Raw genomic sequence first — 13,571 nt, 5'->3', positions numbered from 1 at the left:
CCTTAAAATTATTATTGAAGCAGACAATAATATTTAAGATTATAAAATAGAAAATTATGTTTCTATTAAAAGATATATCTTTCACCAATAAATAACTTATACATTAATTACATTAAATATCTTATAATACCATTATATTAAAATAAAAACTCAAAAATATCTTAAGAGTCATGTATGTATGACATTAAAATCCAAAAAGATTAAATTAAGACTTATATAGAAAGAAAACTTTAATGAATTTTTTATAACTTGGTTATTATAATATATTTTAATAAAAAACATATTAGGGTAAATTAAAAAGAAAAACAGTTATTTTTTTTTAACTTGGTTTACTGATTTGTTATCTACAATTTAAGTACATGTGAGTTTTAGTTAATATAATAATTCATTCCTTAAATTTTTAAACAACTACAACTATATTTGAGTTAATCTCATTTATTTTTTTTTCTTCTGAAGTATAAATAATTTACTTTCCTTATTCCACATATTCAATTGACAAAAATGGGTATAAATAAACAAAATGCATCATGTTGCCTAATGAGGTATTCAATTTAAGAATAAGGACAATAATCTAAAAATTGGACATTTTCTTTATTATATGTCAAATTTGTTCAAATTAATACATTTTCATTCATTTTCTAAAAATGGAAATACATTATTAATATGACGTAAAAAGTTCCATAATTAACATGTTTTATAAGGAAAGACAATATCTATGTCATACTTGAATAAAGTGATAAAGACTTGTACTTTTTTATAAGAAAATATTTTTGTAATGTACATAAAAATAAGAAACCTTATTTTTTTTAAGAAAATCTTAACCATTAATTCAATTAAATTTCTCAACTTATATATAAACGCAACTAAAATTCTTATAATGGAAAAAGTCTCCCTATACTATAATGTAAAAAGGAAAGGAAAAGAAAATGTGATTAAAAGAATAAGATAAATTTTAGGTATAAGTAGAACAAACTCAAAATAGCAGAATCATAAAATCTAACAGTGCACATTAAAAAAATCTCTCCTACATCATTATAAAAAAATATAAAAACATTTAATTGAAGAATCAACACAAAACTAAACACAAAAACTTTAATTCTTAATGGCAGAAAAACTCAACAAGAAAATATGTATTTGAATAATTTTAAATTTTGAATATTTATAAATTTATAAATGATCAATATAATAATAAAAATATAACAAATCATAAACCGCCTTAAAATACATTTTATTTATATTATATCTTATTTAATTTTATGTAAACTTTATAATATATATTAGAATTTTAATTTCTAAGTTTTTGATTTTAGTCAATGTGGTATTTGGAAGACAATCTAGAAAATCTAATAAAATGATACTGTAGGCGTTTAGATTTTGCAGAGTTTATAGTGACTCCCTCTCTCACTGATGCTCTGCTTTTATTATTACTCAAATGATATTATCTCCCTCTCTTACTTTCTCTTCAATTTCCTGCTTTCTCTCTCACTCTCTCCATCTTTCAATCTCATGAGAGTAGAGTAAGCATAGCTTCCAGCTCTAACAAACTTCTTCCATAACTTTCCTTCTCCATTCCATCACTGTTTCTCACTATTCTCATGCACAGATCTAACCACCATTGCCATCGCTGCGTCTCTTTCCCACAATTTAGCCTATCATTTCAAATTCCACCCAATTTTCACTTGCATATAGAATCATCACACTCCGCTGCCTTAATTTTTAGTAATTGATTATTGACTTATTTCGATGTTTGTTACGGTGATTTAATTGTGGTTGATTTTTCAGGCTGGTGTTGATCTTCGAGGCATGAAAGATGGATAGGGAAAATGCTGTAATAGGTGTGAAAGACAGTGTTCGAGTGACGCGAGCAATGGCGAGAGCATTGAAAGAGGTCTCTGCCTCTTCAAGACCATGCTTTAAGAAACAGAGAAAAGTGGAAAAGAGCAGCAGAGCAGCGCTGACAGATGTAACCAATGAATACAGAAAACCGCAGCTTAATAAGTGCACTGTGCCCAGTTTTCAGGTATACTGAATTGTGGTTTTGGAGTTGCAATATTGTTTTGTGTGGTCACAGTTGAGGTGGCATACACCCTAAAAGTCTTGGCATTGTTCGCAGTCCTGGATCGTATTTTTAAAACCTATGATCCACTTTTTTTTTTTTTTTATCCTAATTCACATGGACTTCTACAATCGTGCAAAGTCATCCATTGCAACATAAATTCAAATCACATGAATTCTCAAGCGTGCATAATTGGCAGCATTAAAAACACAGCTGGGCCCAACTGCCACTTTTATTTTTGTAAAATAAATAAATAAATAAAGACTTAAATTGATTTTTCTACTCTTATCTCTTGGTGGTTGAGTGAATGGATAATGTGAGATATTTTAAATGGCATGCGAGAAGTATCTGGTGAGGCAGAAAACTATACCTATCTTAAAACAAATAAATACCTGTCCAACTTTAAGTATAACTATGTGATTCTTTTCTGTATTCAACCATGGTCGAATGGTTTTGAGTTTTATCCGAAATAATCATTAGAAAGATTCTATTTACCTCTGACATGTCAGATTAGTTTGAAGTGAAACCTTCATATATTTGTGAACTGTATTCATGGACCTAAAGAATGTAATAATTTTATGCTACAATACTTGTAACCGCAATTTGAAACTGCACTTTTATAACTATTGATTGTGCAAATGATAGTTTTGAATTTGTAATGTTCCAGTTCTTCGATTTGAAACTATTAATTGTGCATGTCATAGTTTTGAAATTGTAATGTTCCAACACTTTGATTCTTATAAAAAAAATAGCTCAGCAGGGATTGTATGAATTTAAGAATCACTAGATTATAAAAAAAAACTCCGAAATTGGGGAGGTTAATTTTAAGTTGCCTGGCACTATATAGACAAGAGGAGGTTATAAGAAGCGAAACAGAGTTGGAGCTTCTAATGTCTCTATGCAAGTTTGGTCAACTCAAGATGTTAGAACAAAGTCAGCAAAAGATTTATCCGTAATATCGATGGTACAGTCACATGAACCTGTTGTTGCTGAAAGGCTGGAAGACAGAGAGCTAGTGCCACCTTCTATGTCTGTCATGGATGGTCCCCAGCTTTCAATGCAGGACTCTATGCAGTCTGATGAACTCCTTAGCTCTCCGAACAAAGGTTTTTTTTCTATAATTTCGTGTCATTGCTTGTATGTATTTCTGCTGCATTAGACTATAGTTTAACTGATTTATGAGATAATGATTTTAAAATTGGCATTTATAATCGTACTTGTTTTGTTACAATGAGGTAACTGTTTCTTGTAACAGTTTGTAGACTTTTCTTCCTTATGTCTTCATTTTTAATTGTTTACTCTCGTTTATAACTTCTTTTGCAATCTACTAAAATAACATCTTAAATATTCCACCATATCTATTATTACCTAGAAGCACTGAATGCTATCTGATTACAGGCCTTAATATAGAAGCTTTACCTGACGGCTGTTAATGTATTTTATGCTTATAATATGGATTTAATTTGAATATAAATGTCATTCACTCAGACTGTCGTGCATGGCTATATTGTTGACTATTGTAACAACTACTTTAAGGGTCATAAGGGTCATACCAGGTGTATTTTTTAATTGGTTGACATTGTAAAAATTTTATACACAGACACTGTATGGAAGGAACTTCAAGTTCTGAAGAGTTACAATTTATGCAATTGCCCTCATTAAAATGTTCATAAGATAACGTGCAAGTTAGCTTTCCATAAATTTCTGATTTCATTAATTGTAAGTTGATTGGATTATGCAGATATTGATATGATTTCAGAGAAACTAAAGCATTCGGATGGTTTGGGCATTGTGGACATTGATTCAGTGGAGTTAAAGGATCCTCAAGTTTGGTGTTCATATGCCCCTGATATATACAATAATATATGTGTCAGAGAGGTTAGTGTGTAGGCATGTCATTTTATGTTTGGATTGTTTCTCCTAGTTTACTGGTGACATTGTAACTAGCTTCTCTTTATCATCTCTGTATTTCTTCTATTTCACCAGTGACTGCCGCGGCTTATATTCTTAACAATATAGTCTATATGGAACTCAGGAAAAACTGGATAAGTTTCACTGTAAAAAATTGATAACAAATTTTGGTTAAATATTTCCAGTTTGAAAGGAGACTAACCAATTACATGGGCGAGCTGCAGAAAGACATCACTCCAAGCATGCGCGCAATTCTGATTGATTGGCTTGTGGAGGTTAGTCTAGTTGCACTTTTTAAATATTTACTACTTGAAAACTTTAGCTCTTTTCCCTTGTTGTCACTTGTTGCAAATTTCTGTTTGTGTTGCTCAACTGCGTGAATGCAATGTTTGGTCTTTGTATAATTTTGACGGTTGCACTTCTTTAATTGTGCCTCTAGTTTATTGCAGAGAAGCTTTTAAAATAATCAAACTGTACCAACCTATGTTTTTTTCCTTCACAGTTTAAATTTTCAACACTCTCCAACCGTGTTAGTTTTTCACTTAACCTCAAATTTATAACCCAAGTTTCCTTTTCTTATACATGTAATAGTTTTATAACCTGGTGTTACATTTCTGCACTCAACTTCAATGTCATCTCAAGCATTATCAATTTATCACCGTGTCTTTGGCAATTATGAACCAAAAAAAATTGCTAATGCATTCTCATGGAAAGCTTTCAATGGAAACAGTTGAATATACAGAGAAGAGCTGAAATTTTATATCTTATTAATTATCATATAGATTTTAATGCTGTTAGCTGAGTTGCGTGAATCTTTGGCTGCTGAATGGGTTATAGCTGAAGTTTTGTTATATCCTCTTTTCAGGTTTCTGAGGAATATAAGTTAGTTCCAGATACTCTTTACCTTACTGTGAATCTCATTGATCGGTTTCTTTCTCAAAGTTTGATTCAGAAACAAGGACTACAGTTGCTGGGTGTTACTTGCATGCTGATTGCATCGTAAGTACAATACTTTATAAATGTCCAGTTGGACCTGATTAAGTAATATGAAAGTTCCACGTTATGAGGAAATTCTAAATTGCTTGTCGTGTTCTTTTTTTTCATGGCTTTTTAAGAAAGTATGAAGAGATTTGTGCCCCTCGAGTGGAAGAATTTTGCTTCATCACAGATAATACGTACTCAAAAGCAGAGGTATAACACTTGGTAGTATTTTTGTAACCTTCTTCTTTTGAAATTGTATTAATTACGGTTGATAGTGACATAAAACACCTAATCGTTGGCACTTGATAGGTATTGAAAATGGAGAGTGAGGTTCTAAATCTGTTGCATTTTCAATTATCTGTTCCCACCACTAAAACATTTCTCAGGTGCGTATTATATTTGCAATTTCGATTCAAATGCTCACTAAGTATATCTCAAGAGCCGATGTCATGATGCATGCATTTAGCAGATGATATAGTACGGCTTTTCTTTTCACGTTTCTCACTTTTCTAGCTATGTTGCATGTCAATTATACTCACGTTGGTAATTGAATGGATTCGAACACACTAATACTTGTGGTTAAAGAGCTTAGAGAACATATATGGGAAGTTGGAAATGTGAAGATAAGCTTTGGAAGTACATGATATTGTTAAATAGAAATAAAACAGTAGTCAAGCTTAATGGGAAATTTTAATGCAAAGTGATGAATTCTAATAAAAACACCCTGGATGTATGTAACAAAAAATTGGGTAGTAAAAGCCAACAAGGATGAACTCGATGTAGCAGAATTGAAAATGTTGCTACTAAACAAGATATGGTAAAGAGTGAAGCATTATAAAGCTGGGGTAGCATTGAAGAGAGTATATCTTGTGGAGGATGACTCAATCACCATAGCAAACGGAGACAAAAATATATGAAAAATCATTAAGAAACACTTTACAGGAGGTAAATAATTTGTCTATAAATATGATTTATAATAGAACATGAAGTTATTTGATTCACATAGCCGACCCCGAGCCATGGAGGTGGCTTAGTTATTATTGTTTTGTACTTGCGTTGTTTGTCATTTAGTTAAAGTTTAACTGCGATGATCATCTTGTCTGGCTTTCAGGAGGTTCATCCTAGCAGCACAATATTCTTGTAAGGTACCGTAGACTGCAGTTGCAATTAAACATCCACAATTTAACTTTTTATTATGCTTAAAAAAAAAAGGGTAACAAACAAAACCCATTGTGTTGTAAATTTTCCATGTTATACAGGTTTCTTACGTTGAAGTGGAATTTCTGGCAAATTATTTAGCAGAACTCACTCTTGTTGAATACAGCTTCTCGCAGTTTCGACCATCCATGATAGCTGCGTCTGCTGTTTTACTGGCCAGATGGACCCTCAACCAGTCAGAACATCCATGGGTCTGTACTTTAATATGACTATTTGAATGTTGACAAATTTACCTTATTGTTTGGATGTAAATAAATCTAAATTAAAGACTCACCTGTGCATCTACTTTCAGAATTCAACTATGGAACACTATACGAATTACAAAGTGTCAGAGCTTAAAACTACTGTCCTTGCACTGGCAGATTTGCAACTTAATACCAAAGGCTGTCCTCTGAATGCTATACGAGAAAAATATAAACAGCAGAAGGTAGACATACAAAGCCAAAAGATGAACTTGTCACGTGCTTTATATTTATTTGTTTTACTTTCTTTTAACCCACTCCTTGTGATTAAAAAACCATGAGTATTAGGCCAATGAAGATCCTAATGAAAGTGAATATTGCTTCCTTTGACAGTTCATGAGTGTGGCAAATTTGTCTCCAAAACCAGTGCAGACACTTTTTGAGGCTAAGTATAAAGTTGTAAATGATGGTATCTCAGAAGACTAAATATTGACTTTTGGAACTTCAGATACAAGAAATGTGTATTGCCTTTGGTTGTAATTATTTATTTGACCTTCTAATTCCCAATTGCAGTCTGATTAATAGCTGTAACTTGTAGGAAGGTACCCAACTCTGGTACTTGCATATTGTTATTGTACTGAAAATTTGTTACATCAGGACACATTAAAGCAGAGAATTATAGTTTGAGGCATCAATTTTAAACTTCATTTTCATTTTCAGGCAACAAGCTTTGCAAGATCTTCATGCGTAGTTTTGTGTCTTTGAAAGTGCTTCATGCATAGTTTTGTGTCTTACCAATCGTCTGCGGTAACAAAAATTGTCTAAAACTGGTTTACGTTTATTCTATCTTTTACTTTATACGACAGAATCCTTTTTGAAAGGGCATCAAAATCTTGCTAAAAATATAAAATCAGACTGACTAAATCTTATTAGATCATTTATAATCTATAAACAATGCAAAAATATTTTTCTAATTAAGGATATAATAAATTTATTATCAAAATTGGATTATAAAATTTTGCTTAGTTAAATAGTACTCGGGACTGTTCTGGTGAAAGTAACCATCCATCAATTTGCATTTTCAAAAAGAAAATTACAGAATCCAAGGACGGAACTGTTCAATTTTTGTTATTATAACTAGCTAATACTAAATCTCGGGTGTGCTTGTTGGCCATGATAGTTAATACAAGAGAGCTTGAGTCCTTGATTTGGGATGAAGATCTGTGCCTGGTGACTGTAATGTAAGTACAAGCACGACATACACAGAAGCTTCTGGAAATAAAGTTACACAGAAAATGAGTTAATTCACTGCATGGTCCTCATCACTTCTTCATCTGGTACCAGAAGCATCATAGAACATAGGATTCAAAAACAAAATGCCAATCCCAATTACCAGCTATTCCACATTTCTTATAGTTTTCCACCATAACATGAGACAAGTGAAAAGAGGATTGAGAATGTGCAGTATGCAATACAAGTCAGGACACTAACACTGCAGTATTTCCAGTAACAGGCCTGAGACTGGCGGCATGCTCTAGTTGTTTCCATGCCTCCTTCCGCTTCTCTGCTGCAGAGGTCAAGATTGTTTCTTCCTCCTTAAAGTGATTATGGCAATAAATGAAGAGCTTTTCATCCATCTCCAAAAACATCTTTCTAATATTGTGAGTTAGGTTGACAACTGCCGGGTTCCAATGGCCTTGAACATTCCTATCTAAAGCTGGAAAGATGATGGGCAGGATCACTTGCCGGTTATGTGCAATCAAGTTGACAATGTGATCATTGTTCCATAAGAAAAGGGCCCTTTCAGCTACCTGCAAGAATCCATGTTCAATAGACACAGAAAAATGTATCATTCAGCAATTAACAAGCTGATTAATGGCAACTAGCGCCGAAAAAGTTACAAGTTCATTAAGGAACAAAAATAGCTTCATTTCCTCAGGGGTTTAAAAAAAACAAAGGAATTTATGGAAAATATAACGCCCTGTACAGACAAGAATGTTGTTTATCCTCAATCCCATGATCGTTTGAGGTCCAACTAGAAATTTCAAACTAACTATGGATGACAACACAAATTGCTTTCATATCTTCCTCAGCCACAAATTTGTCCAAACAAGACCTCTGTTTTATCTTTTAACACCAAAGTAAAACCCATTTAGAGTATCTCCAAAATAATCTTTTATGCTTACACTCCCGATCCACAGTGAACGTTTGTTAAAGCATAAAATAAATGTGCACAAATAAACATAAATCTTGTGAGATGAAGCAAACTCAAAGTTTGTTCCATCATCGAGTACAGTTCCTCTTTTAAAAATCAATAAAAAGACACATGACCTAGTGCCTTAGAAAAATCTAAGTTTAAACTTCCAATACGACCATCTAAATTATTACTACTCTAACATAATCCACATCGGTAGCTGAGCTACCAGCTTACATCACATTCACAAACAACTGTTTTCTCAAAATCTTAAGCACGTGAAAACCTTTGTTGGGTAGACAACGTTGAAACTAAATACAGCTATTTAACTGGATTACCATTTACAGTACCATTAATATTTAATTAAATGTCATTATATCTTACACAGAATTTGCTTCATAAAGAGGGTATTAGGACACAGATTCTACGGAAGCATTTTATTCAAACATGGAAAAAGATGGAAGAAGTCCAAGAAAAGTAAAAGAACTAATCCGACCATATTGCATGACAAATATGCTTGAGCTATTCAAGCATTTGTTTACATTTTTATACTCAAAATATATTGCAAAATAAGAAAGATATTAATGTCTGTAAGAAAGATTGTACTGTAAATTAATAGAAATAAAAGCTGCCAGAACCAGTAAGTGAAAGAAAAAATATAGAAGCACGCAAAAGATGCAACAAGGATCGATTTCTTTTAAGTTAAAAATTAACACAAAACTAGAAATAGGCAAATGATGAGGATTTACCAAATGAATTCAGTACAACAATTTTACCTGAAAGTGTAAGCTGTTTATGCAGCATCCAATACGCCAAAACAAAGGAACCATGATCCTCTGGAACTCTACCATGTTAATTACTTCCAAAATTTCTTCCAGTTCACCCAGAAAGATCACCTCTTTCTGACTATTTGTTGCGGGCCAATATTTCAACAAACCCCTTATGACAATGCTCGCTAACTTGGGCTCCTTTTCTATAAACTGCATAACACAGTAGGACAATTGCTGAAAGTAGACCCCAATTGATTTCGGCTTGTGCAAGGGGACCAAAACCCTCCATAAGAAGATTTTATGTTCCTCTTTCAAGGGTAAAGCAAACCCAGTAATCACACTCCCAAAAATTTCCAACAACTCACCAATCCCACTGTGCTTCTCAGTCTCAAACACAAACCGATAAAATATGTTGTTAATAGATTTCCGAATATAGGGTCTATGCACCATGAACTTCCCATAAATCCTATGCAGAATTGCCTTCAAGCAATCCCTTTCCCTAGGATCCTCCGAATCAAACAACTCAAGCAATCTAGCAATAAACGAATGATCAATATACTTTTTCGCCACCTTCGCATCAAGGCACGAAGAAGATATAAACTTGAGCAGCAATTCATACACAAGTTGCAAATGTGGCCAAGCAGGATCAAACATAGGTTCATCATCATCATTCTCACCACCACCTGTCCTATAATTAGGAGGGAAAACTCTAAACAAATTGAAAGCACACATTCTACACAAAGCAAGGATAGCAGGCTCACTAAACTTCATTGTTCCACAGGCCACAAAATCAACAAGCTCAACCAAAGTCTTTCTTTTCACATCTTTATCTGCAACGCTCTTACTAGGGTCACTGAAATCAAACATTACACAACAAAGGCTCAACTTGCTCACGAACAGGTTCATCTTCTCAGCATTAGCAACATCCTTAAACGGCACCAAAGGTTCAAATCCGGACACCATGCTCGCCGGAAACACCGCTGATGACGAAGCTCGCTTCGCAGCGGTGGAACTGCCGCCATGTGGTCTTTGGCTTTTACCGGCAACGCGTGGCGAATCGGATGAAAGCCCGGAGTCACCCCAAGACGACTCGTCCGAGTCGGGTTTCAACGACTTCCGAGGAAGCTTGCTGAGGATTTTCTTGAGCATTGCGACCCAAAAGCTGAAATCAACTGTTTACGAACCTATCAGACGTAAATCGAACCCATGAAGGAAGAATCGGAACCAGTCGAACTCGAGAGTGTTGATTCAATCAAAAGTTTTGAAAAGGGAAAGTAGAAACCCTAGATCTCGATCACAGGAAAATCCGAGAATTGGGGTGTGTCCCGTGAAATTGAGATCCGNAGTTGAAATGGGTTTGCAGAAATTTTCGATTTTGCATTACACATTGATGGAAAAACCAAATCTTAAAGGTTGGGGTTTGTTGGCGAAGAAGAACGTGAACAAAAAAGATGCGCCGGGAGAGAAAGAGAAAAGGTGAAACGTCGATAACAAAAGAAGTGAAGGATAATAAAAATAACACTAATGAGAAGTTTAGCTTTGAATCAAAGAATCTCACATTCTCTGAACACAATTGCTTCAACTTTTGTTGGGATGCAGAGAGAGAGAAAGAGAAAAGAAAGTTGAAGTTGATTGTGAGAAAGGTGATAGCTTATTAGGGTAAGCAAGAGATAGTGAGTGTGGTTGCAGTGACAATGGAAGCTATGCAGAGATATTGAGTCACTGAGAGAAATCACTGTGAGCTGTTTCTAGATTCTTATTGTTACTGATATCTATCTTGTGAAACTCAGGAAAACAACAGGAAAGGGGAATAGTAAAATAAACACCGTAGTGGTATTATTGTTATTATCCCATACAAACCAACCTCATAATTTAATTATATTTATTTTATTTTTTAATTTAAAATTTTATTACATATATTACATTATTAAAATGGACTATTTTTTAAGAGATTTGAAAATATTATTCTTCAATGAGTGAAATAGAATGAGCTTCTATGTTTCTCTTAGTTGTAATAAATTTATAAAAGTTACTTTTGGTATATTTAGTTTCTAGTTTGAAAATTATTTCATATAGTAAAATTTTAAAATTTTAAGAAAATTTTAGAAGTTAAAAATAGTATCAGTGGAGAGCAGAAAAATATTTAATAAAACAAAATGTTTTACTTTTTGTTTTTTAAATTTGAATATATTTGTTTAAAATAAATTATATACATAATAAAAATAATTATTTTATTAATATTATTATGAAATTAAATATAGATCATTTTTATAATTTTATTGTATATAATTTTTATTTATTTTATAGATAATTTTATAATTAAAAAAATAATTATATTTAAAGAAGCGATTAAATTAAAAAACACTTAATTTAAAAATAATAATAAAATATTTATTTTAATTTAAAAACTTTTATTTAAAAATGAATACCACAAATTTTCTTTATGCATAAAAAATAAAAGTCAACTATCACAAAAGTAAATAAATAAATATAACATTGTTTGAGTTAATACAGAAAATAAGAAGTGATATAATTTCTTTTTTTATTGTGTATTATTTTAATTATTTATTGTGTTAAAAAAATTATCACCATCGATGACTTGTCACTATTTATTATAATATTAAATATTAGTACGGTTGATTATATTATATTTCCATTTTTTTTCTTTTTTTCTCAGTTCACTTCTTTTAATTTTATACCTTTTTCTTTTAAAATTAAATCACACAAACCATTATCATTTATTGAAATATTTCTTTTTAAGAATTTATAGCCAACATTATCCTTTTTATCATTTTTTAAAAATCTTTATAAACATGATATGTTTAAATACTTTTTTTTATAAGCAATATTATCTTTTTTATTATTTATTTTAATAATTTAGTTAAATATTTTCTCAAGTCTTTACTAGCAATATTATACTTTTTATTAATTATGTAAGATTTAATCATTTTTGTAGTCTTTATTTATGTTGGGTTTTCTAAAATAGGTCTTTTTTTTTTCTCAATTGGATCCCTAAAAGTGAAAAATTGAAGCAATTGATTCTCTATCGTTAAATTGGACTAACGAAGTTAAATTTCTAGTAACGTGTAAGTGAGAACTGGAATCATTTAATGACGTGGCATGTACAACCTCTTAGGTGAAAAATATATAGTTAAAAAAAGGTGTTTCTGAAATGTGAATGCCTTTCCTCTTATAACCATGGCAGCCACAATGCTTTCTTCCATCCACCACCGTGAGTGAAGTAGTCGCGCTTCCTCATTGTGAACTATCTTCATCGCACCACCTCCTTTGTCCTCCAATATCAATACGAAGCTCCACACTTTCATTCAACCTCCGTTATCAATCTTTTCCATTGTTGTCCATCACGAAAACCTCAATCGCAACCTGCAAAAACCCAAATTCACAAAACCAAGACCAATCACCACGAGCAAATCCTAAATTCCCAAATTTTCAGAAACCCTAAGATGTGCCTCATCCACCATCTTTGAACCCAACTTTCGGTCAACCACCACCAAACCTATAAAGAGGAAAGCGAAGAAACCAAACCTACAAAGAAGTTTAGTACTTGAAGCATTTAATGATGGATGGAAGATTAACAGGAGATGCTTAATTTGGTTAGTGAAATTCTTTGAAATTTATAAGTCGTCATCAAATCTAGGCAAAATATCTTAAAAAGTGTCACAATTCTGCCTCGTGCTTCTTTAGTTTACGATAACAAGGATAATGAAAAGGGAAAACCAAAAAATTGGTTGAAGAGGGAAGACGCAGGGAAAGGAAGCATCCAGGAAATGTGGTTCAAGGACGAACCAAGCGAAAGTTGGTGGGCATGTCACACCTGGGCACTGACGAGGGCGAGGAGTGATCGCTGGTGCAAGAGGCACAAACAAGGAGCGACTCTTGGCAGGCTTCTAGTGGAAAGGGCACATGGACGAATCGAACATACATCGGAATGAAAGGGATCTAGAGACTATATAGGTATAGGAGTATACAGTCGAAGGATAACTTACAGGAATTGGTTGGGCTACTCATACCAACAAATGCATTTGTTTTTCGGTAGCCTAACCCATAAGAACTCCATGGTTAAGCGTGTTTAGCCTGGAGTAATTTAGGGATGGGTGACCTTCTGAGAAGTTTTCCCATAAAGTGCGCGAGTGAGGACAAAACACATTGGAAAACCTCGTGTTGATGTGTGGGGGCAGTCAACATTCCCTATAAGTTGTCAGGATGTAAGAATGACCTTCACTTTTTGGCTGAATTGC

The 13,571-nt window shown here is 32.9% G+C and overlaps 2 protein-coding genes across 2 annotated transcripts; one reads left to right on the top strand and one right to left on the bottom strand.

Moving 5' to 3' along the window:
- The first annotated feature begins 1,366 nt into the window (after positions 1-1,366).
- On the top strand, positions 1,367-7,059 carry LOC106765275 (cyclin-A2-2). Its single transcript, XM_014649842.2, has 12 exons — positions 1,367-1,517; positions 1,783-2,020; positions 2,904-3,162; positions 3,798-3,934; positions 4,153-4,242; positions 4,833-4,966; positions 5,083-5,158; positions 5,258-5,334; positions 6,060-6,093; positions 6,208-6,357; positions 6,459-6,593; positions 6,742-7,059. The coding sequence occupies exons 2-12, from the start codon at positions 1,811-1,813 to the stop codon at positions 6,832-6,834; spliced, it is 1,395 nt and encodes a 464-aa protein (XP_014505328.1). The 5' UTR covers positions 1,367-1,517; positions 1,783-1,810; the 3' UTR covers positions 6,835-7,059.
- Positions 7,060-7,394: 335 nt separating this feature from the next.
- LOC106765063 (serine/threonine protein phosphatase 2A 57 kDa regulatory subunit B' kappa isoform) lies at positions 7,395-11,100 on the bottom strand. The gene is made up of 2 exons (XM_014649555.2): positions 9,319-11,100; positions 7,395-8,159 (listed from the first exon to the last, which is right to left on the bottom strand). The coding sequence occupies exons 1-2, from the start codon at positions 10,459-10,461 to the stop codon at positions 7,827-7,829; spliced, it is 1,476 nt and encodes a 491-aa protein (XP_014505041.1). The 5' UTR covers positions 10,462-11,100; the 3' UTR covers positions 7,395-7,826.
- Positions 11,101-13,571: the final 2,471 nt, after the last annotated feature.

This window comes from Vigna radiata, chromosome 6, assembly GCF_000741045.1.
Source record: "Vigna radiata var. radiata cultivar VC1973A chromosome 6, Vradiata_ver6, whole genome shotgun sequence".
Lineage (NCBI taxonomy): Eukaryota > Viridiplantae > Streptophyta > Magnoliopsida > Fabales > Fabaceae > Vigna > Vigna radiata.
The sequence above is the reverse complement of the archived record's forward strand: the minus strand, read 5'-3'. Positions and strand labels throughout refer to the sequence as shown.

Excerpts from the sequence above, each read along its gene's own strand:
- LOC106765063 (XM_014649555.2), bottom strand. The coding sequence starts at position 10,461 with ATGCTCAAGAAAATCCTCAGCAAGCTTCCTCGGAAGTCGTTGAAACCC. Across the intron at positions 8,160-9,318 it reads TAAACAGCTTACACTTTCAG|GTAGCTGAAAGGGCCCTTTT; the intron begins GTAAAATTGTTG and ends GGATTCTTGCAG.
- LOC106765275 (XM_014649842.2), top strand. The coding sequence starts at position 1,811 with ATGGATAGGGAAAATGCTGTAATAGGTGTGAAAGACAGTGTTCGAGTG. Across the intron at positions 2,021-2,903 it reads GCACTGTGCCCAGTTTTCAG|ACAAGAGGAGGTTATAAGAA; the intron begins GTATACTGAATT and ends GGCACTATATAG. Across the intron at positions 3,163-3,797 it reads CCTTAGCTCTCCGAACAAAG|ATATTGATATGATTTCAGAG; the intron begins GTTTTTTTTCTA and ends TGGATTATGCAG.